Source organism: Tauraco erythrolophus, chromosome 8 (assembly GCF_009769465.1).
Source record: "Tauraco erythrolophus isolate bTauEry1 chromosome 8, bTauEry1.pri, whole genome shotgun sequence".
Lineage (NCBI taxonomy): Eukaryota > Metazoa > Chordata > Aves > Musophagiformes > Musophagidae > Tauraco > Tauraco erythrolophus.
This window is the reverse complement of record NC_141472.1, coordinates 4,630,012-4,655,232: the sequence shown is the minus strand read 5'-3', so window position 1 is coordinate 4,655,232 and position 25,221 is coordinate 4,630,012. Positions and strand designations below refer to the sequence as shown.

Below are 25,221 nucleotides of genomic sequence, written 5' to 3'. Positions count from 1 at the left end.
GTGATGGTAAACATATTTACTACAAACTAACTAATCAAAACTAGACAGTAGTAGATTCGTTAACACAGAAAAGTAGATTCATTAACACCGAGCGAATAACATCCCTATTAAAGAAAGCAAACACAGAAATTCTGTCTGCAAGGGGTTGGTCACAGATGTAAAGTTATTGCCTGAACAAATAAAGATATGTGGTAATTGGGAGTGATTAAGTTTAATTGATTCCCATTTACTCCATATCTTAACAAAAGGCCATACCGAAGCCTCGTTTTATACCGACGTACCTATTTAAAACATACAAGCAAGCTTATTTTACGTACAGCACGTATGTTACATGAGTGTAGTTCAGCTCACAAAGCAGAGTACTCAAAAGCATCAGCAGTCTGAGACTTGCCTGTGTCTCCAGATACAGCTGGATGTCCTCCCAGACCTTCTGCTGAAACGACAAGCTGTCGCCACTGTTTTACTCTAATGGACAGAGACCTAAAATGCAATCATCTCCCACTAGATTTAAGTATCTTCGAGTTGGATTCAGTTTTTAGTGCTCTCTTTCAGTATTGTTTGGATGTTCAAAGACTTGTAAAGCCATTAAATAACCCGTATGGCTTCGCTTCAGAGTTTGTTTATTACACTCCCTGCCTTCCAACGGAGAAATTGCAGATAAGGACCTAGAAAACTGCAATAACAGAGTGGGATTGCCTCTGGTCAAGCGCAGTGAGTCTAGTCAGTACCTACAGAGGCATGGCAAGGACCTTCACGACTCCCATGCTGTGTGGCCAGCAGGTCTGGGGAGGTGATTCTGCCCCTCTACTCTGCTCTCCTGGGACCCCGCTGCAGTGCTGCATTCAGCTCTGGGGTCTCCAACCGAAGAAGGACATGGAACGGTTGGAGCAAGTCCAGAGGAGGGCTCCAAAGATGACTGGAGAGCTGGAGCATCTTCGCTATGAAGACAGGCTGAGGGAGTTGGGGCTGTTCAGCCTGCAGAAGAGAAGACTGCAGGAAGACCTTCTAGCAGCCTTCCAGTACCTAAAGGGGCTACAAGAAAGCTGGAGAGGGACTTTTTACAAGGGTGTGTAGTGATAAGACAAGGGGCAATGGCTTTAAACTGAAAGAGGGCAGATTTAGATTGGATATAAGGAGGAAATTCTTACTGTGAGAGTGGTGAGGCACTGGCACAGGTTGCCCAGAGAAGTTGTTGCTGCCCCATCCCTGGAAGTGTTCAAGGCCAGGTTGGATGAGGCTTTGAGGAACGTGGTGTAGTGGAGAGTTTCCCTGCCCGTGGCAGGGGGGTTGAAACTAGATGATCTTTGGGGTCCCTTCCAACCCAAACCATTCTATGTGCTCTACAGCCACAGATCGACTCTCCGTTTGCAACGGCCAGTTTGTAGTATTTCTTCACGTCAAACCACAAATGTCCAAAGTTGTGTTTAATCGAAGCAGTTTGTTCTTAATAGGAAAGCCACAGTAGTAAACACGTCTGACTCTTCCAGATTTGTATGGATTTTTAAATGTCCAACATGTAGATCTGGAAGCCATATAGTGTTCATGTGGTTGGTGAAACAGAAAAACAGATTGGTGGGAATAGTAGATTTGAAAAATAATCGAGCAGGAAAGGTTTATTTGGAACAAAAAGAGAGCGGGAGCCTTACTTAGCTCAACTCCAGAAGAGCTCAAAGCCCATTTTCTGGAAAGATGAGTTTATCACATCAAGGTCAACTCCTGAAGGTGTGCACCATTAGCAGTTTTCAGGTAGCTAGACGCCCAGGACACTGCTTGGTGAGCTGCAGTGCTCCGTTGCCTGTAGTTAGTCTGTAATTATTCACTTTTGCCCTATGGTTTTAGAAATCACCCGCTCTACGGGCTGTTTTCTGGTGCCCGTATCCCATGAGGTGGGTGCATCTCCGCACCCTTCTGTGGCGAGGCGTTTGTCTGGCAGCGTTGGCAGATGAAGCAAAGGGGAGTGGGGGAAAGGATTTATGGCTCCTAGAAACACAACCTGTCCCGTTTCAGCTGGGATTAAAAATAAAAAAGTTGCAAGAGCGTCTTGGATAAGTGAAGTAGGAGGAGTGAAGGAGGGAAGTGGGAGGGCTGGTGGAGAGGCTGTGGTTGTATGCCCATCATAATCTCTTTGATGGGGAAGGAATCAGACTTATCCAGTCAGTCCTCCCTCCTGGATGCAGGAAGTGCAGAGTTTTACTGCAGTGAAAGTTTGCAGTTGCTCACGTCGTTCGTTTGCCACAAAAATTATGATGGAATTTAGGATGGCATTAAAAATAAAACAAACCCAGGCAGTTTGATTAAACAAGCAAGCAACTGCTTGTTTATCAGGCGTATGCAAACCTGGGAATTAGTTGTTTCCAAACACGTAGCAGCAATGCCAGGCACTGCAGGTGATGTTTTGGTGGAAGAAGGGAACAATTTTCTAATTTCTGCATTACTAAGAGGGAAAAATTCGCTCCCCAGCTTGGGGCTGAGGTGACGTGTGTGTTTAGATAGTGTGTGGTTCTTTCAGAGCATATGGAGATTCTCAGCTAACTGCTAAATATTTTTCCAGTGGGATCAAACAATTGCTGACTCTGTCCTACTTGAGGAGTAGCTCCTTCTGTAAAACAACTAATATAGATATGGCCTGTTGTAACACTTGACACAGTTATGTAGAATTGCATCGTTCTTTCCTCCTTACAAACGAATCTGGTGGATTCCAGGTCTGCTACACCTGAACAAGGTACCCCAGTACGTATGCGCCATACAAGTGATGCATCCCATCATAGATGACAGTTGAAAGTAGCTTCCTCCAAGAACTCAAGAAATCACTTTAACCCTTCACCTTAAAAAAACACATCTCAGACTCCAAAAGTCAAAGCTTTCATGGTTGGGTGCGTTGTGATTTCTACCCATGGTCACTACCAGGAGGAATGGCTGGACGATGGCTTGTGTTGAGTTGAAGGTGACAACAGCTCTGGAGTCCCCAGCACAAGAAAGACATGGAGTTGTTGGAGTGGGTCCAGAGCAGGATCATGAAGATGATCCGAGGTCTGGAGCACCTCTGCTATGGAGACAGGCTGAGAGAGTTGGGGCTGTTCAGCCTGCAGAAGAGAGGCTCTGGGGTGATCTTCTAGCAGCCTTCCAGTACCTGAAGGGGCTACAAGAAAGCTGGAGAGGGACTTTTTACAAGGGTATGTAGTGACAGGACAAGGGGCAACGGCTTTAAACTGAAAGAGGGGAGATTTAGATTGGATATAAGGAAGAAATTCTTCCCTCTGAGGGTGGTGAGGCACTGGACCAGGTTGCCCAGAGAAGTTGTGGCTGCCCCATCCCTGGAAGTGTTCAAGGCCAGATTGGATGGGGCTTTGAGCAACCTGGTGTAGTGGAGGGTGTCTCTGCCCATGGCAGGGGGGTTGGAACTAGATGATCTTCGAGGTCCCTTCCAACCCAAACCACTCTGATTCTGTGGTTATTTTGCAGAGTTGTTAAAAGCCAAGCTCTGTGTCGTTGGGTAACAGATAATGACTTCTTGTGCTGGTCCAGATAGAGCGTTAGGATGCACAAATTAATTTGCCCAGCAAAGACAGGAGTTTAATCTTGGTAATCTAAATTTCTGGAGTTAATGAGCTTGGGTAAGAGCAGAAACTGCTGCTACGCCGTGTCTGCACGCTGGTCGGGATGGGCGGGCTCCTTTGATTGCTGCGAGATGGTGTTTTTCTGACAGCAGTGAAGCCAGAGATCAGGGCAAGTGTCAAAGTCAATGCAAAATTTTCTTGAAACATTATTAAAATGTTTCAAGAAAATTATTACTAAAATACGTTGGTCCTTCGGATTATGGTAGCACAACATACTAGGCAGAATACTGATTGCCACTTCAGTACAAGCTAAATTAAATACCCAGTGTCTTCTGGGATGTAGTTAACTTTTTAAGTGTTAGTATTATTTAAGTATTAGAAGGAGTGTGGTTAGGAGGTCGAGAGAGGTTCTCCTCCCCCTCTACTCTGCCCTGGTGAGGCTGCATCTGGAATATTGTGTCCAGTTCTGGGCCCCTCAGTTCAAGAAGGCCAAGGAACTGCTGGAGAGAGTCCAGCGCAGGGCCACAAAGATGATGAAGGGAGTGGAGCATCTCCCTTCTGAGGAAAGGCTGAGGGAGCTGGGTCTCTTTAGCTTGGAGAAGAGGAGCCTGAGGGGGGACCTCATTAATGTTTATAAATATGTAAAGGGTGACTGTCATGAGGATGGAGCCAGGCTCTTCTCAGTGGCATGCAATGATAGGACAAGGGGAAATGGATATAAGCTGGAACATAGGAGGTTCCGCTTAAACATGAGGAAGAACTTCTTCCCAGTAAGGGTAACAGAACACTGGAACAGGCTGCCCAGAGAGGTTGTGGAGTCTCCTTCTCTGGAGATGTTCCAAACCCGCCTGGACATGTGCTTGTGTGATCTGATCTAGGTGGTCCTGCTCCGGCAGGGGGATTGGACTAGATGATCCTTTGAGGTCCCTTCCAATCCCCGACATTCTGTGATTCCAGATATTTGATGTTTGCGAGAGGCATTTGGTTGGGTTTTTCTACTATCTCTAGTTACAGACGCTTCTTAGTGGCTTTTTCAAAGAAAACAGGCTTCCAGAAAATACTTCTACCTTAAAGATCTTTCTAATTAGGGAGCTTCGTTTGCTGTTAAGTAATCAAGTGTTTCTTACAGCTTTTTATTGGCGACCAGTTGGGGTTTATTTGTTTGTTTAAGTGTATATATACTATATATATATACACAAGAGCTTTTGTTAACTTTTGAACCAGCAAGTGAACCTAGGACTGAATATCCTGGATAGAAGTCAAAGACAAACCAGGCAAATAACGACCTCCGGTGCCCCTGAAGACCTTGTTGGTAGGTAACAAAAACACGTAGGCAGTATGTAATTTTGAAGGCAGGTGGGGTAGGATGGCTAAGCTGGGCCCTGGTGTTGGCACACACATCAGTCACCCCATGGATTGTCACCAAACCCTGCTGCTGATAATATTATTGAAACCTCAAAGGAGGAAGCAGGCTGGAGCCTAATCGATGCTAAAGGACACACTGGGATGTCTCAGGACCTCAGCATCACTGCAGAAAAAAAGTCCATTTGTTTAAAGAGAAGAAAAAGGCATGACACTTAACACATTAAAATGGATTATTTCATCAATAGGTTAATAGAAAACCAGGCTGCGAGTTCACTTCCTGCTCATACGGCCGTACTCGAACGTGCCATTAAAGTGTGAAAAATGAAGAGGGACTGGGAAAGGGTCTTTGTGTACTGGAAACTGTCTTCCCTTTCTGAGGGGTGCCAAACCTCGATTTTTGCCTATTTATATGTAAATGTTTTTCAGGAAAAAAACAAGTTTTCTGCTGGAAATTGTGCCTCTCTAGGTGCTGGGACTTGTTAAACAGGTCTTAAAACTGAAGAATTTTTTTTTTGTTATTGAAGGGTGCACCCAGTGAAGGTATTTTTAGATTTGATGAACTTTGATTTTTGGATAGATCTAACTTAGCCTTCCAGACAAAGTTACCTATTTTAATTTCCGTGAGATGCATTCGAAAGGATGTCACTCGGACATCGAGTCCTCCTTTTGGGTATACAGTATTAAAGTCTGTAGGTAGCTTTATTAAAACAGTATATTGCTTAACAGTCTGGAGTCTTTAGGCATTCCTCTTCCAGCCTTAGCTCTTTAGCTGAAAATGGGGCTTTTTGTTAAAGATTGGAATGACATCACTTCACAGTTCCTTTTCTATGGAAGCCGCCGTTTGGTCTGAGTTTCGTGAGGCATTAAAAAAGTTCTCTTGGAAATATAGAAAGAAGATTTAAAAAATTATTGTATCAGAGTACTGGCTATGTTGATGTCATCCTAAAGGACGAGGAGGAGAGTGGTCTTACTCCAGATTTACGTTATGAGTTTCTTCATAACAGAGTCTTAGCTGAATGGGAGTGGAAGACTGTTCCATTTTCAAACACATCTTAGAAATGAATGATAATTAATTTAACCGATGCTCTCCTTTTTAGAAGTCTCACACCCAAACTCAAAGCTCTCCACTGGCTGTGGGCAGGAGGGCTGGGTGACCTGCTGAGAAAGGCGGCTCAGGAGGACGTCTGGATGCTCTTCCACTTGTCGCTGACCCCAGCCATCTCTTCACTGCTCCTATAAAACAGATTTTACCAAACAGTTGTGTGCCCAACAGTGCTGCATCGTTATTTCTTGACTAGCTAAGCCGATGCGGTGGCTGGAAAGCCTGTAGAAACACCACTTTGAGCAGATCCGTGGTTCCCTCCTCAGATGGGGAGATGTCCATGGGTGGACATCTCTGTTGCTTCAGCGGCTGTTAGGTGCCAGCGGTGTCGTGGTGTGCTCCGATGGTTCTTACGGCTCCCGTCTGATGAAACTCAGGCTAAACTTGCTGTTGATTGAACGCACTTCTTACGCTGTGAATTCGCTCTTGAGGCAAAACATGTCGATTTTAGGGAACGTGAGAATGTGCTCTCTCCTAATGAGCACGGGAATGGAGTGCTTTTGAGCAATATTTTCTGCTAATTGTAAACCGGTAGCCGAGTACTCAGAGAATCTCAGAGTTTGGGGCTTTATTAATATTAAATATTAAAAATTCTAATGAAGCGAGGGTGTTGCCTCTTATAATAAAGAATATACTTTTTTTTTTTTTTTACTTTCCAAATAAACACTTTGATTTTGCAGCAGTTTGCCTGGGGGAGGCAGGGAGGACCACAAACACCAATTGCATCAATGTCTACTTGACGCTCTGCAAAATAATTAAGTAATGCCTCTAAGCTCGATGCTGCAAATAACATACTTTGTTGTTATGAGGATTTAAGGTCATTATGTTATCACCCCAACTTTTAAAGGTGATGATGTGAAAAGATGATTTAAAGGTGTTTTAAAGGTAAACTACAGGCACCAAGTGACCAATACAGGCTTTTGGAGGAAAAGGAGCTCTTGTCTGGCTGTATTTTGTTATTAATTAAATTGCATTTTACAGTAGCTGTTTTGTCTAGTTGTGTATCCCCTGTACAAATACTTCCTGCATTTTTTTTACTTCTACTGGTCTGGTTTTGTCTATTCCAATAGCAGATCCATTTAATCTTGTCAAATCGTGTCACGTTGTAGAGACTTACCAAAAAAAAAATCACTCTCAATAAGAGGCTTTCCGTATCGTCCGTGTATTGGAGAGGCTGAATAGTCCTGTGTGCATTTTTTGTGTGTAGCTCTTCACGTGTTAACAGGCTTGTGCTTGTATTTTACTTCACATGCTATTTTGATGTTTCTTTTCTCCCCTTTTTCATTTCTTTTTTTCCCCCTCCTTTTTCTTTATTTTTATTCTCTTTTTTTTTTTCTCTTCCCCTTCTGCTCTCTGGACGCAGCCAAACGCAAAGCTTGGAAACTAAACCGTGTTGGTAGCCTGCGAAATATATACAGCAGCAGCAGCACCAACACCGAAGGTAACGAACCCACCACCCGTTTTAGATGAACACCTCCTCTCTTACCCCTTTTTTTAACCCTCTTTTCCAAAAATCGTCCTCCTTGCGTCTCCCCCTTACCCAGTGTGGCCATGGAAATCAAATTTGCCCAAAGCATGCGTGCTTTCATTTCGTGTTTGCAGAGTCATTCCAGTTGGTCTTTTCATCTTTTTGTTTGTGCGTTTTATTTTGCCATTCATGTTCCTTTCAGCTTACTTAAATTTTGACCTTTCCCTCTAGTCGCGGAGTGGTGATGTTTAAATTACTTCAGGAACCCATTTTCTTTTTTTTTTTTTTTTTTTTATATATATATATATATATTTTCCCTTTCTACATGTGGGCACTCAATGTAATATTTGCCAAGTTATTACAGTTTTTAAAAGTGTTAGTATCAGGTGTAATGATCTGTAGCCAAATACAATAGTGTGCCGTGACATTTAAGTAACAGTCTTAATTTGTTTTGTGCAAGCCTTCTCCATAATGCTCTTTGCAGCTCTAATCCAAAGGCGAGACAGTGCCGGGTCATTTGCATGTGCTACTCTTGCTTGTAAATTCTGTATATTGTTGTATTTCTAAAGGTCACCTGGTGCCAAAGTTCACAAATTGACTTACATTGCTTTTTTTTCCACCGAAGACAGCCGTCATGGCTTTTGTATAATAGCACATTGAATTTTATTTCCCTCCCCCCCCCCCCCACCTTCCACCTTCATTTGAACAACACAATTATGAACTTCCTTCTTTTTTCCTTTTTTTTTTTTTTTTTATTATTATAAATGTCAAAGGTCAGAATTACTTGGAAGCCAGGCAAGGAGAGGGGGAAAAAAACCACAAACCCTCCGCCACCATCTCCAGCAGCGTGTAAGAGGGATGATGTAAGAAATAGGGAATGCAAAATAGGTCACAACTCAGTAATCTCGGTGTAAGGGAGGGGGATTTTTTTTTTTTTTCTTCACTTAAGTGCGAACCAAATGGGTCAAGTAATCACAAGCGCATGCCCTAACACTAATTGACTTATTTTGGAATGATTATAACTGTAATATTTTTCTTAATGTCACTGTTTTCTGGGCTGTTGATTTTAGTGATTGCCAAGCAGTGGCATTAAATCTCTTGTAAATTTTAAATTGCATGCTATTTCTGTAAACAAGTCCCTCTGTTCACATCCTGATCATTAACCTTTGGTGATTTATATCACCGTCCTTTTTTTTTTTTTTTTTTTTTTTTTTTTTGCACAATTACTGCTGTATTGCCGTCGGATGCCTTGCTCTCGCTGCCAAACAAAGTGTACAGAGGAAACAAAAGTGTGATTTTTACTGCAGCTTGTTAAGGAAGCTTTTTTAATTATAACTTTGTTTTATTTCTCAGTGTACATGTAAAATTATTACCTTTCAGAGCAACAGTTGCAAAACTGTCTATTTTGATCCTCTTGTTATCTTTTCGGGTATGAAGTGTGAAATATGAAATGAGAGAAAATGATTGTCAGATATTAATAAGTTGGAGAGGGGGGTCCACTTAATAGGAAACTAACTAGATACTTTTTAATGATTTGTAATTTTCTATCTATTTACTGTTTTTTATCTCCCAGCCAGATTTTTCTTCTAATCAGTGTGCGGGCATGCTTGTTATTACAGGCTTACTGTTTGAGAAGCTCGTGCTTTTATATCTACCTGTTATTAAACTGCAACAGGGAAACAAGTGTAAAGAATTCCCATGTGTTTTACAGAAAAAGTTGTAATTTTTTTTTTAGGGCTTGTCTAGTTTGAGGAATCTTTTATCTTACTGGTCAAACTAAGTATCAAATGTACCTTGGATAAGCATTCCTGGTGGCCATGGTCTAAAGAGTTTTGGAACATATCATCAAAACGAAATTCTGAGATTAGGAAAATGTATCTTTTTTTGGAAGCGTTATCCCCACTAAAAACTGAACGTTCAATGTTCTCTATAGCTTTGCAGCTTTGAGCTGGTGCCTTAAACCTTTGTGTGAAAGCTGGAATGGCGAGACATGCAAATGTCGAGTTAATGAGCATTGGAAGTATTAAAAGCCACATGTTTAGATAATTATGCCTTCAAAAAAGAGAACGATGATAGGAAATGACAGTCCAGAATAACAAATCTGCTTTGGTCTTTAGCGCATGCTTGCTCAATTGCACCTACACCTTCTTACAGACCAAAAAGATTTCCATCGCGTAGAGTCTCCGTTTTTGGAAGCTTCATCTAGTAAAGCAGACTCTCCAGTAGTTTTAAACAGCGGTCCAATTATTTTTAGGTATTCTGTATGCTTCCAGGTAGCAAAATCTCCGATTAAGATGAGATTAAATCTGCAGCTCAGATGCTGCAGCTGTTTTGTAGATGCTTGGCAGAAGCATCTGTTCAGCCTGGAGAAGAGGAGGCTCCGGGGTGACCTTATAGCGGTCTTCCAGTACCTCAAGGGGGCCTACAAGAAAGATGGGGAGAGGCTGTTCAGGAGGGCCTGTTGTGATAGGACAAGGGGTAATGGTTTTAAAATAGAGGGAGGTAGATTCAGATTGGATATTAGGAAAAAATTTTTTACCATGAGAGTTGTAGAACACTGGAACAGGTTGCCCAGAGAGGTGGTGGATGCTCCATCCCTGGAGACGTTCAAGGTCAGGTTGGACGAGGCCCTGAGCAACCTGATCTAGTTGGAGATATCCCTGTTCCTTGCAGGGGGATTGGACTAGATGACCTTTGAAGGTCCCTTCCAGCCCTAACCATTCTATGATTCTATAAGCAGGTACATGGATGGTCCTCAGCGTGATGTCTTGTGCTTTCACAGGGTCACCTTTTGCTGCATGCAGTGCAAAGCTGAATGGAGCTCATCTCCCTTAGCTGTTTGATAGCAAAAACATTGCATTTCTGATGTCTCTCTTGGTCACAGAGGAGTGAGGAAGGGCAGGATTTTTCACAGAGGTGGCTGAGTGTAAGATCACAGCTGAAGGACTCTTAACTTCTGAGGGCAGAGAGAAGCAGGACATTGTACAGCTATGTCCTCTGCTGTTCCTTCATCAATTTTGTGTGATTGCAAGAAATTCTACTTTCTTTAATCTTAGAGTTTGCCTAAAACTCTTAGTTTTCAGATTTTTTTTTTTTTTCTATAGGGAGCCACTGACAAATGGAAAAGTCCCACCTGCTCCTTATTGCAGGCAGCCAGGCTTTAAACAATCCTTTGATTCTCTAGGGTGAAAGTATGCAGTATCGGTGTTTATCCTTAAAACAGACCCTGCTCTGATTTAGCAGTATTATTAAAATACAGAATTATTTTTCCTTTTGTTTGAAAGTTAGTGATGCTGTTGCTGCTGTGGTGCTGTGCCTATGTAGAAAGTTTGGGTTTGCTAACTATAGAATCATAAATCATAGAATGGTTTGGGTTGGAAGGGACCTCAAAGATCATCTAGTTCCAACCCCCCTGCCATGGGCAGGGACACCCTCCACTACACCAGGTTGCTCAAAGCCTCGTCCAACCTGGCCTTGAACACTTCCAGGGATGGGGCAGCCACAACTTCTCTGGGCAACCTGTTCCAGTGCCTCACCACCCTCAGAGGGAATAATTTCTTCCTCATATCCAATCTAAATCTCCCCTCTTTCAGTTTAAAGCCATTGCCCCTTGTCCTGTCACTACATACCCTTGTAAAAAGTCCCTCTCCAGCTTTCTTGTAGCCCCTTCAGGTACTGGAAGGCTGCGGTAAGATCACCCCGGAGCCTTCTCTTCTCCGGGCTGAACAGCCCCAACTCTCTCAGCCTGTCTTCATAGCAGAGGTGCTCCACTCCTTGGATCATCTTCATGGCCTCCTCTGGATTTGCTCCAGCAGCTCCATGTCCTTCTTGTGTTGGATGCCCCAGAGCTGAACACAGCACTGCAGGGGGGTCTCACTAGAGCAGAGCAGAGGGGGCAGATGGAGGGGGAGGCTTTTCGGGGCACCCAGGATGAGCTCTGCCCAATAGACTCGGCTCAGCAAGCTCTTCAGCTTTGAAACCCATATAATTTAAAAAGCAAACCGCAGGCTTGAGCTGTGTTAGGAGACACCTAATGCAAGCGTAGACTCACGTAGTGTATGAACTGAATTTGAAAATTATTTGATGGATTTCCTCAAACCACGTTGTCTCGGCATCCAAGTAAAACAACAAGTGCATATGATGGGGGGGGGGGTAGTTAGTCCCTTGAGCTAGAAACCAGCCTTTCATCACCAGTTTGTCACTCACGGGTAGCAGTATAAAACAGTACCGCTGAAAAATTCTTCCAGTGGAACACAACCTTTATCAAGAGCTGTGGGCAACCGACAGCAGAGCTATATTGTCCTGATAGGGTTGATTTTCAAAACTAATTAGATTTAGACACTGGGTTTGGAAAGGGGAGAGAAGTATTAGCATAGTCATGCCCAGTGGGACATGGCACAAATATTTCCTTAATTGAGACTGCTAATAAACATACTTATCTTCCAACTTACAGGGATAATTTACACCAAGTGGCAGAAGGTAACGATTGTTAACATTAAATAGTACGTAAATAACACGCGCCTCTGTCGTAAACAAATTGTATATTGTAAACATCTAACGTTGATTGCCTGGGCACCTTGGCAGGTTTTCATTCCCATCGTTTTGATGAGATGAAGGGTCGTTGAGGAAGGGTGCTTGAGCGAAAGCGATTTTTGAGAGATGGAGGAGGGCGTGATAAAAAGGGAGTTTAAATAGGTCTGGGTGTTACTTGAGGCAGGCTCGACTAGGTTTCGGGCTGCAACTTCAACTCTCAAAGATGCTTCACGGGTGTTTGAAATACGCCGTTGAGAATCTTTTGGTTCTGCACTTGACTTCTTGTTTCTGGAAAGTGTTTGCTGTGTGAGTGTCATCATCCACCAGACGTGCACGGTGAGTTACTATTAATTAGCAGGAGCACCAGCATCCTCTGATGACAACGATGTTGGGCAAAGATGCAAATGTACAATCTGGCACCTAGTGAAAGAGACTGGTTGGCTTGGAAGCCAGATGATCCAGTTTTATATCTGATTCTGGCAAAATATTCGTGTATGCCTATGAGAAATGCCTTAAGCCTGGCAAATCTTTGGTTTATACCCATGGAAAAGTAGAAATATTTTTTTGTTTGAAAGCAGAATTTGGGGATGGGTGTAATTTCTGACTGTAGGGTGCCCGTCGGAAAGGGACCCTTGTCTACTCTTAACTTCAAACTGTGCTTGTGGTTACCCACCAGTAGTGCAAGGACTCAGTGACTATTTATGCAGTTCTTAATATTGAGAATAAAAGATGTGAGAAGTGGAAATTGTGAACAAACTGATACATGCACACCATTTAGAACCACTCTTACGGGATACTAAGAGGTGTAACTGCTTCTGGACACGTGTTTTCCCTAAATTTTAGTAGACTTAATTGAGTTCTCTGGACTGAGTTACAGACTAATTGTATCCTGTAGTTATTTTCAGTGCAGTTTCCTAAATCTGATCTCTGTTATGTACAATAAACACAGGCATCAGCACAGGAGTGCAGTGAGACTGTGCCTGAATATTTGTTTTCCTTTGCAAAGTCCTTTCCTTCTTAGAGATTGCATCTCTTATATTCCATAAGTGGGTGGGCTGTAGCAGAGTGTCTTTTGGCAGAGCGAAATAAATGTTAACTTGAGTTAAATGCAGTAACTTTGCTATGAAAAGGTAATGGTGAAAACAGTTTATGCAGCAGAAACAGTGGTACCATGTAGCTTTTTGGAAGTGGTGTGGTGCTTGTGATGGTGTGGTGGTTTTCCTAAAACTCACTAATTGCATGCCCACTTCCACTGGTCCTCTAAAAAAAATAAAATCCCTTATGCTTGAGGTTCCATATCATCATAATCTTACAGTTTCAACTAATTTCCCATCTTAGCCACCCCTTCCCACTTAAAAAAAAAAAGGAGGGGAGGGGGGACACAAAACAAACAACAACATTTTAGACATCTCCTGTTGATAATAACTTCCAAATGGGAATGAGTTGCAGCTGGTTCTTCGCACTTTAACCCTTTGTCTGCTGGCCTTCCAAGAAATAATTGATGACTGATTGGCCCATTAACCTTTTTTTTTAAAAAAAAAGTTTGACAGCCTGGACTTGTGTAATGAGGAGGGATTCCTGGTGAAATCAGGTTGATGGCTGAGTTGCTTGCCCCTGAGGATGCAGAATTAGCCTCACGGGGCCTCGTCTGCATAGAAACTGGACACAATTAGTGTAATATCCGGTGTTATTAATGTAGTTTGGAGTAATTGGGCAGGTTGATTTCGACAGGTTGATGGTGCTAAAATACTATTATAGTGGACCTTTCTATGAATAACTGTTAAACATGGAAAACTGTTTAATAAAATTTTGTGATTGGGCTCACAGGGATTTAAATAGCACAACCTATAATTTTACTGAAGAGTAAAACTGAACAATTTCATTCTGCTGCCTGGATTTTCCTGTTCATGTATGCAATGGAAAAGGACATACACGTTCACTATTTGTGGTTTTTAGGCATTGCCCTATGGGTGACGTAGAGCAGGCACTGCTGCTTTGTTTCACAGTTGTGCTTACAAAAAAAGAAATTGGTGTATTTAAGCAGAAAATGTGTTATTGAACACATCTTCAACTGGCACAGTTGCTTTCATCTGGGCTTTTTAAGGAGTAAACTTGAATCTTCAGTGGCTATCAGAGAGTGAAAACTTGTATATTCTTAGTGTATCATCAGTAATGACCAAGTTTTCAGCTGACTTACTGATGAAATGAAAATGTCCCTCCAGCCCAGCCTTAAAACACGCTGCAGCCCCCATAACCCACAGTGGGACCATACTGGGACAGACTCACCAGCGTGTTACGTGGAGTTTGCCATCCCAGCTTCAAAGTGTTCAAGGCCAGGTTGGATGAGGCTTTGGGCAACCTGGTGTAGTGGAGGGTGTCCCTGCCCATGGCAGAGGGGTTGGAACTAGATGGTCTCTGAGGTCCCTTCCAACTCAAACCATTCCATGATCAGGATTATTGGAAAATAGGAGATAGGATTCAGTGATCCTGCATCTTGATTGTATATATTTCCTTTAAGGTCTAGAACTGTGGTGCTGGAAAGTCACCCAGTACTTAAATGCTGGGATGAGCTGGTAGAGAATTAGTGCTGAGAGACACTCTCTGAAGATATACTGTAGGTACTTGTTGAGTATTAGTTACATACCACAAATACTCGTTGAGTTGTTATGCGTTGGGAAGTCAGCCCTGCCACGTGCGCTGGAGAAGTCTTCTCTCTCATCACGCTCTTCTGTGTCTTGAGTGAGGTGCAGAAAGTGGAGTGAGGTTGAAACAGGTCTCTGTTGTTACTGCATGTTGCAGGGTCCCTGCTGTAACAATACGTGTGTCTCAGTACCACCCACACTGAGAAACTCGTATAGAAGGATTTCCTGAACATTTAGTGACCAGCACTGGGAAATCCTCCTTCAGTAAGACTTCAGGAGTACAGAGTTCTATCGCTTAGAAGCCATTGAAAAGCCTAAATCCGATGAGTTTCTTAAATTGGACTCTACAGGGGGCTGCGTCAGGTGGGATTCAGTTTTTCACGTTCTCTTCCTTCGCCATCGTTCCATTTTCATCAACATATGCATAACTCTGCACATGCCATACCCTCCCCACTGACTACACACCATACCACATCTACGTACGTAGAAGACCGTAACCGTGTTGTCCTACAGGAGACAGTGCGCAGGACTGAACGTAATTTCCTTTATTGTTGAGTAGTTCCATCTCTTACATCTTCCTCCTAAACTCTTGAAAGCTCTGCTTGATAAATGTGGCTTTTTCCATGATTTAATCCTAGCATTTTAGATAACGAGTCTACTTATTTGTTTTTAACACAGTGTTGCTAAAATGAAAAAGTACTTATAGCTGTACAGTTGCATCGTTTCTCTTATCTTTGTTTTCCTGCTTATCCCATACACTATTTTTTTTTTTAGTAAAACTACTGCTTCAGGTGCCCTCACGCACCTATAGATAACCTTCACCTCTGTGTTTATTCTCACCTCAAGGTGCAAAGTAACCTTCTATTTTTTAAGACTTCATTAAAGCAGCGTCGGCACTGCCCTTGCTAGCGTGGAGTTTAGCAAAGAAAACCAGTTGTCCCACAGGTTGAGAAAATGACCACCAGCGAGCAGCAGTACCTCTTTAAAGCTGGTGCTAGATGTGTCACTTATCTTTGCGTGCTTATGGCTGACAAGGTAATGCAGGAGCTTCGTGGCTCTGAATATCTAATAAGTCATTAGCAGAGGAGCGAACGTAAATGCTCTTTCTAAAGCCCATTATGGCTGATGTTCACCAGAACTTTGTGCTCTTTTATTCTGTTCCTTTCATGCTTTATGCCTGCCCTTCCCAATTCCGCTCCCTCGGTTTCAGCTTCCCTGATTTTTTTCAATTTGACTTTGGTGTCCCATGTGTGGTTGGAGCATGTGTCCATTTAGTTCAGTTCTGCAGGTATTTTCATACGCCGCAGTCCTCTGGCCTGAATACTTATCCTTATACTCTAATAGCCCTAAGGATATTTCATTGACCCTTTCTGCTAGCTTCTCAGATCATTTTCTCATCTCCCGTGTCGAACGTGAACATGGAATAGGTTGAACTGATTTTAATCCTGTGTTATAACCCCGTGTGTTCGTGCTGTAGACAGGAAAATGCACACATCTGCTTTTAATATATCTGTGCATGGAAACAAGTGCTTGAAGGAAGAGAGTAAACTGTCGGATTTTCTGTAGTGTCAGTTCTTTATTTTTCATTCAGCTTTTAAGGTATTTTGTGGCACACTTCAGTTTTTACAATATGAAGCTCTTAACGCCTTGGATTTAAGTCTAAGTAATGCTTGTCAGCCACTTGGTGTTGGAAAAAGGTATAGACTCGACACCAAACATGCACAGGAACTGACTATTTACCCAAAACAGTACCTTATCTACATAACTTTTGGAGAGAAAAAGCAGTGGATCCACAAGTCGTTTTCTGATGCGAGGTAGTGGGGTATATCTAGCCTCAAATCTCAAACGTCTAGACCTGCTTGGTACATTGCAGAAATGCTCATCAACCAAGATTGTTTAAGACTAGCTATCAAAATCCTTAAACTTTTCTTGCTATTGCATGGTTTTTTTTCAGAACAAGAAGAAAACTTTGAGTTTATCATTGTCTCTCTCACCGGCCAGACTTGGCACTTTGAAGCTACCACGTATGAAGAAAGAGATGCATGGGTGCAAGCCATAGAGAGTCAGATCTTGGCCAGTTTACAGTCATGTGAGAGCAGCAAGAACAAGGTATGGTCCACAGAGGAATGCTGAAGATAAGTAATGGGTGGATGGTCGTTAGAGGGAGAGCAAAACCAACAACTCTGAATTTTAAACCTGTGCTCCTGGAGATGTGAATGTGCTAGGCACACACCAGCAGCATTAGAGCTGCAGGCATGTCACAGATATTTCAAGACAGGTGGTGCTATATCCTGGTTTGCAGTTTGTTACAGCAATTTAATTAACGTAGCTCCTGGTTGATCTTTTTTGCCTTCAGTATTGCTCTTAATATATTGACTAAAACTTTGGGGGCTAGGTCATGGACCCTCCCTACTGAGAAGTTGTGTAGTGTAGTCACTGCTGCACGTTCAGGATTGTTTCAGGCTAGAAGCCTGCAGAAGTCCCGTTAGGAAAAGCCTGTCTCAGAGAAGGGTGGAGACAGACCCCAAAACCAACGTATTTACTAGTCAAATCTCTAGTTAAACCTACTGAGCAACATTCTGGTTGGCCTGACCATAAACATGCAGTAATGTTCAGCCGTAGGATTCTGCCGTGACGAAGTAATACAAATCACAGAAATCAAAGTATATGTGCAGTTTTTTCTTTTCTTTAATTACACTGAATTAATTTTTTATGGTTTTCTACCTTAACTAATATAACAGAAAGCCCCTCCAGAAACAGTTCATCACAGATTTTGGGGGGAAGATGAACATGACCCAAGAGGCCTTCTACCATGCAATGTTTTCATATGATGACAGAAGTAATTTGTTCTCCTTTTCTGTCAAAATAAATGCTTAAAATATGAGACTTCTTCAGCTATTGCTCATTTTTGGAAGGCAGGAGAACTTCTGCTTCTTGAGTCTTTGTGTTTGCAAACACTTCACGACTAGAGAGCAGGGTGTTGAGTGGTGGTGGAGGAGAGAAGTGGGGAGTAATTGTTCAGACCTATAGGTCCTTTAACATGATCCACCTAACAGTTATCTTAATGACAAGGGGAAATGGATATAAACTGGAACATAGGAGGTTCCGCTTAAACATGAGGAAGAACTTCTTCCCAGTAAGGGTAACAGAACACTGGAACAGGCTGCCCAGAGAGGTTGTGGAGTCTCCTTCTCTGGAGACGTTCCAAACCCGCCTGGACGCGTTCTTGTGTGATCTGATCTAGGTGGTTCTGCTCTGGCAGGGGGATTGGACTAGATGATCCTTTGAGGTCCCTTCCAATCCCTGACATTCTGTTATGCTGTGATTTTATGTTGCAAGGAAGAGACTCATATATTGAAATGAACGCCTGCTTTCATTGGCCTGATCTACCAGAGTAGATCAGACACACCAGTAATTATCATCATCATCATATAATTTACTTCCCATTTTGTTGGGAAAAAAAGTATCTATTTCCAATATGTATGTCTGAGATAGAGAAGAGTCACTGCTGGTGTGTTTTCTTGCCTTTCATGGATTTATGCATTCTGATATGTACGTTAAGGGTGCATAAAAGAGGAAGTTTGTACACCAACACCTACATAAAAATACTAATACAAGAGAGGATAAAGAGTGACTGGTAAGTGACTCAGAGAGGTTTTTTTTCTGTAAAGTATTACTGAGGTCTCAAAATATGCCAGAAGAACTAGCTGGAATGGTGAAGTGTAGTTAGTTGGACAGGTTTATTAGGTGTCTTCTTGGTAGATCAGGAGGACGTGTCTCCACATGGCCATACTGAAGACGTGGTCCTCATCCTGCTTAAATCAATTTGTTGCAAAGAGTCCATCAATTGCTACAGCTCCCAGTTTTCTTCTCAGAGAGCCCACGAGACAGTTTAGTTGAGTAGAGCCGAACTACTTGTGCATTGTGACAGTCTCTCCAGGTCCAAGTAGAGGTCACTGGCAGGTCATCACGGAGAGAATTTAAATGGGAGCCATCTGATTAAATCTGACCTTTTGATGATAAAAAGGTTTCAGCTGCTTTTGCAAACCAACCCTTAGTCTTCATTAGCAACAGCATACACATCAATAAAAGAAATTGATTTTATAAAATAATATTCTTATCTAATTTATCTCAAGAAGCAAACCTACACTGTGACTACTGTTCTCGTGAATAGCAGGGTTCAGTTTTAAGCTTGATTTTCCTCTGTGTGGTCTCCTCACTTGTTAGAATCTAGACTGGAGACCCCAAAACGCTGGGAGCTCCTGCACAGGGTGGAGAGAGCCTTGGGAGAAATCCTGAGCTGTCAAGGACAGGAGGAAAGAAGAGTCCCTGCTTGGCAGGTGTGGACTCGCAGTACTTGGGGATGCCGAAGGATCACCATTTCTTGAGAGGCAAACCAAGGACTTGAGGTTCCTTGACCACATTCATTCAACCTTGGTCTAAGCTTTGGGTTTTGCCGTTCGTTCAGCTGTCAGCTGTGTCATCTAATTTTACTGGGTTCTGATTTGTTGCTTATGCATTTCTTTAAATCTACGCAGTCTCGCCTGACGAGTCAGAACGAGGCCATGGCCCTTCAGTCCATAAGGAACATCAGAGGCAATTCCCACTGCGTGGACTGTGAAGCACAGAGTAAGTATGGCCATGTGATTCAGAAAATTGACCTGTCCTCCTTGGCCAAGACTTCTCCTTGGCCGAGACTTAGGCGAATGCCTGCCACGGGCTTTGTGGTTTTTGATATTACGTTCCGTATGTTGCTTGCACGTCTCTTCTTCATTCTGGAGTTTGCTTAATCAGACTTATTTTATGTTGATTTATACTTAATATATGCTGTGTCAGATGAGACCTAATTTTTTTCCCCTTGTTGGTTCACATGCCACTTTAAATGTCAGCGTGTCTTTCCTTTCCTTTGAGAAAAGGCAAAGAAGTCTGCTGTTTGACATCAATTACTTCCATTTTCCTCCTGTTTTGGGTGGAGAGGGCACATGTGCCATGGTAATGTTTTCAAAGAGGTAGAGCTTGATTGGTGTTTTTTTGGTTTGGCTTTTTTAGGGCTACTTGTCAGAAGAAACCAAAGTCATTGCTCATTATATCTAGAGATATCAGAAAACTGATTTGGGAATATTTTTTTTCTATCCTTTGTGTTTCTTTCCCTTTTTTTATTTTTTAAAACATATACTTAGTGTTCAGAAAAGTGTTCTCAAGAATACTTTGAGCTGTGGTTCACCTCACTAACCCCAGCTGAGGTCATTATTCTGGTGCTCTTTAGTTCCAGGGGTTTGCAACAAAGCCACAAAAAGGAAGTACTCTTGCTCTAAAGCAATTAGTTCTAGAAGCAGAAGGATTGAGAACTTGTGCATTTTTATTTCTTTGATATTTGAAAGTCAGAACTTTTCGTAACGATTTTTACATATGCTTGAAATGGGAGAATATTAATTTATTTTTCTTTGGGTATAATTTTTTTTTAAGACTTGCTGTTCAGGATTCTGACTGCTGGTCTAAGCCATTCTGACGTCCCAGTTAGCTTTAAAATGAATGTTCATACGGAATTGCAAGTGCTTTTGCATGACTAATTTGCTATCTGTTTAGCTAGCAATTTAGCTGATTCATTCGTCCACCAAACCAACCTATTATCCCCCACCTCATCCTCAGAAGGCTTGGAGGGAAGGTGGTTATCACATTAACAGCTATTTAAAATAAAAAAGATTTTTCCATGCCATACCATCAAAACACACTTCACATACAGATTGATTTTAATTGTTCCTTTTGGAAACTGTCAGATACTTGTATGCCATCCATAGGAGATGGATCAAGAGCAAAGGCAGCTGCCCTGTCCCCAACGATTCAGCACGCAGGATGGGAGCCCTGGCTTGACTGGACTTTGGGCTCCAGGACTAGGATGCTGTCAAAACAGCTTGTTGACCTACTGGGAGGAGATGCCAAGTAGAAATATCACAGGGACTTTTCATGGACAGAGGGAAATAATAGCAACGTTGATAAATTAAGGTCTTTACGTTCCCCTGGCTAGCAGTCCAGCATGCGATGAACAAAGGAAAATGTTGGTTTGGCTGATATTTTAACATATACAGCCCAAAGTGACTCTTATTTATTGGTGTCCTTTCATATTGACCTGGTAGTTGTTCAGATGTACACCAAAGCTTTGATAATAGTTCAAGTAAAAGACGTATGAGATGATGTGCTGTGTATGAGAAGGACAAGGTCTTCAGGTGACCTAGATGTGCATTTAGCACATTTGAAGTACTCGCTGCTGTTTCTGAGCAGATCACGACGGGAGAGTGACTGATGGCTGCCCCAGTCTGTCTGTACAGCTGGGGGTGGCATTTTCCTGCTAACTGGTCACCCGGGCAGAGTGGGAACACACCATCCCTCCACCACAGACTTCCCACACCCACGCGTGTCCTTCTGGCGTATCCATGGTCCATTTCAGCACTACCCAGGGTGCACGCTGTCCCCAAGGTGTGTGTTTCTCTCGCCCGTCGTGCACATACCTCAGTATTTAATCAGGAAAATGATTGTGGAAGAAAGCAGCAGCTTTCCCCCACACACAGCAGGGTGGGACTGCCCTTTTTGGCCACGCTCAGCACTTGGTCATGTAGCTTTCTGGGGGACGAAGGGGGTGGTAGGTGATTTTGGAATCTCAGCTGGAACCTCTTTCAATTGTTTGTATTCTTGGAGATGATTTAAACCCTCTTTGACTTCCTGATTTTAAGGCCAGCATCTTTCCTTCTGGAAAATTCGAGATACTTCCAAAGCGATGTATCTTAAAAGGTAAATACAAACGAAGTGAACCTCAGCCTGCTGCTTTTTCTGCCAGGCTTTGCTTTATTTCCTTCTCTTCCTTTCTGCCTTGTCCCAGAGCATTTAGCATCACAAACACCAGCACTCTTGGGAAAAGCTTACATAGTTTGCATCTTCACAAAGCTCCATGTTTGGGAGCAAAGGAATATGAGATGATGCTGTCCCTCAGCTCTATTCAAGAGCCATCAATCTTCCACTTCAGAAATTGCATTCTTCCTCTTTCTAGAGCTCTTTGCCTTTTCAGCACTTCATCACAGCACTTTGTTTCACCAGGGAATTTCTGCCTTGTTGTATGTTAATCAGCAGCGGTACCAGCAGCATCTGTGTGCTGCCAGCCTTCTGGCCCTTTAGCAAGTCTCAGGCTGAAGTTTTCCAACATCCTTTTTTTAATATTCTCATCCCAGAGCCATAGATGAGGCAAAGTGGTCTTTAGGAGCTGGAGGTTTTGCCCAAGATGATCTCGCCTTTTCCCAGAGCGTGGGAGTCCCAGCACTGGAGAAGACCCTGAAGATGATCGAATTGCTTAGACAAACTCAGCTAAATTCCTGCCCCCGCAGGATTTTAGCTCTTCCAGTTTTAGTGCTTAAGGAGCAGATGAGAGGATAAATGAGTCACTCCTTCAAGGTATCTGGAGAGTGTGAAATAGCAGGTCTTTTCTGTTACAGAAGAAAACAGAGAGGGCTTAAAGAGGGAGAGTCTCATCACGAGCTTTCTAGTCCAGGAGCCTAGTAACTTACTATGGTGTATTTCATATTCGAGAGCCAAGCACTGAAGCAATAATTTGGGTGGCCCTGGCAAGCCTATCATACTCATCACAAGATTCAATTTTATATGCAGAATAGAAAAAAAAAAAAATCAAAGAATAGAAAAGATGGAAACTTTTCTCTCTCTTCCGCTGCGACTCTGCAAGATGCCTTCATCCCTGCTGCTTCTTTCTCTGGCTCTTCTGCTCCTCCCTTTAGAGATTCCCTCTGCTCAGCCCAGAGCTGTCTTACACATACTCAACTCCTGAGGATTTAGCATGGCAAAGCCTTTCATCAGCTGCCTCCGGTCCAAAGGGATGAGGGAGATGGTGGGGAGGGGTTATTCTCCTAAAAGTGCTGTTTCAAGAGCTTTTGCCTTCAAATGATCCATCTGATTGAGGTGCAAGTCCAAGTGGGGAGGAAGTTTTTTAGAGAAGGAGAGAACTGGACATAAGAATACGGACAGCTGAAAATTGTAATCTGGGAACACTCAGTGGTGTAAAAAAAAGCTCGCGTTTTGTTTGACAAATTGTAAGTAAAACAAAGGGAAATGAGCTTTGTAGCACCTCTAGTTGCATTGAATGGGCTTTTTTCCATCCTTTACCATCAAATCTGGATGTGTGCGTACTGGAAAAAAGCCTGCCGTGTGGTTCTAAGTGTTCTGAGCATCCTCCAGTTCAGAATTACTCTTAGCATCAGCAGGAAGTGAGCTGATTTTTAATGATCTAAAGGGAGAAAAAAAAAAAGGGGGGGGGGAGGAATAAACAGCCCCAATGGTTATGGCTTGCTAACCATGTGTGGTTCTTTTCCGTATAAATCAGTGGTAACAAATTTCAGGCATGAAATCCAAAAAGTGCTCAACTACATACGGGAAGAGGAAGATGCAGATAGGAGCAGTGAACTGCAGAGACATCCCTGAGCATGTAGTTTACAGTAGCTTGCCTAAATTATTGGTGGGTAGTGACTTCTGTCATCTAACATACGTCCTTTTGAGAACAATTTTTCATGTGCAAACACTGCAACAGATGTCAGAAGTGACATCATGACAGTTTTTTCTGAGGATCCATCAAGCGATGCCATTTGTCCAGGCTAGAGCCCAGCAAATTAGTATTTCAGGATTTTTAGTGTGTTTCAGATACTGGTTCCCCCACTGGTAAGACACCCAAACTGGTGAAGGTGACCTGAAGAAATATGCAGGAAAGGAGTTTGTCATGGTTGTCTTACCAAAGACTTGGAAAGCATGGCAGGAGTTTTGTCTCATCACATTTTCTGGAGATCCAAAATGCTGTATTTTCCTAATATAAGACGTGGTATGAACAAGAGCTTTTTAAACAAAAGATCTGGTTTTCTACTGAAGTGAAAGGTGAGGCATTTTTCTTGTTGGGGATATTTTTTGATTTCTAAGGTCTGAGTGAAAAACGTCAATCAATGCCTTCAATGAAATGTGAGACTTTGCAATTAAAATTACCTACTTTCATATTTTCTGTCCAAATGTGACATGGTGAAGAACTGGGAAACATTTTGTTTCCACGTATTTTAGCTGTCAAAAATAGCTTTTCAATTTTGGGTTACACAAAGTAGAAATGAGTCTTTGGGTGGAATTTCCCCAAATGGAAGGGGACGCTGGAAATTCATTTTCTATCCGCTATAAATTTTATTTAGATTTGAATAAAAATTGCCTGCCCTCTTAATTAATCACCTTTTTTTTTTTTTTTTTGCTTGGCGTTCCTGGTAGCCTGCTAGTTCTTTGGGAGGCCCAGGGTAAGGCGAGAAGAAAAGATGTGACAGCAGGAGGGAGGAAAAAGAGCCACCAAAAATTCTTCCCGTGCACCTTTCATTGCGTTTATTAAAATGAATGTTTGTTGGGAGAGAGGGAAATTCATACAAACGTAGCTTTAAATAACACAGGGCAGTGACAAAAAAGTGAACCATCCTGGGAAATTGCTTTGAATTTCCCGGCTTTTGTCAGGTTTGTCACAGCCTTACCGTTTGCAGGGTTATTTTTTTTGCATGCGTGTGTGTAGGTGGAATCCTTCTGGCTCGTACACTAAAACTGGGACTGTTCAAAGTATCACATTTTCATCTTAGTACTTACCTGCCTGATCTTAGAGATGAAAACATACCCCATAGTGTGTTAGATGTAAAAGCCATATGTAGGTGATGATATAGATGGTTATTAAGGGAGTTGATATAGTTAGCAACAGAGACATTGTATCTAGTCGCTCTTTTTTTTTTTTCCCCCTCCTTTTTCCCTTGTAATTGGCTACAAGTGGCTCTAGATTCCCAAGGAGGGGCTTTCTCCACTACTTCATCATCAGCTGCCTGCCACTGCGTTTATAATTTTCTTTGTTTCTTCTTTTCTCTCTAATTATTATTTTTCTGTTGGCTGGAGGTGCAATGATACATCTTTTGAGACCTCCCTCACAATTTTTTTGACTGCTTGAGGGTTTCTCAGAAGGGTTAGTATCCCCACAGGGCAAAATTGACCCTACTGGAAGACCTCCCAACTGTGCTTTTGGACAGGACACCTACGTTTTTTTTCCCTCCGGAGCCAAAATCTTTATCCACAAGCATTAACTAGAAAGTTTTGTTAGGTGTTTCGTTGTACTAATGGCTTGTGTCCCTTTTTTCTGTAGACCCCGACTGGGCCAGCTTGAATCTGGGAGCCCTCATCTGTATCGAATGCTCAGGTATCCACCGAAACCTTGGCACGCACCTCTCCCGGGTCCGCTCCCTCGACCTGGATGACTGGCCTATAGAGCTTATCAAGGTGATGTCTTCTATCGGGAACGAGCTGGCAAACAGCGTGTGGGAGGAGAGCAGCCAAGGCCATATGAAACCTTCCTCAGACTCCACAAGGTAGGCTTTCTCGCTCCATCTCCACCGTGGCACGCAGCAGGCGGATGGTGCACGTGGCCAAGGCTGCAAGCTCCGAGCACATAAATCCTCATTTTGACAGAGGTGGTAGGGCGTTACCCCGTTTTACAACATGGAC

At 42.7% G+C, this 25,221-nt stretch overlaps 1 protein-coding gene across 1 annotated transcript in view; it reads left to right on the top strand.

The window, feature by feature from the left end:
• Positions 1-25,221, top strand: part of AGAP1 (ArfGAP with GTPase domain, ankyrin repeat and PH domain 1) — a 303,223-nt gene that overhangs the window by 240,735 nt on the left and 37,267 nt on the right. The window contains 4 exon segments of the mRNA XM_086615366.1: positions 7,388-7,465; positions 16,622-16,776; positions 19,206-19,296; positions 24,863-25,085. Of these exon segments, the coding sequence (XP_086471492.1) occupies positions 7,388-7,465; positions 16,622-16,776; positions 19,206-19,296; positions 24,863-25,085 (547 nt within the window).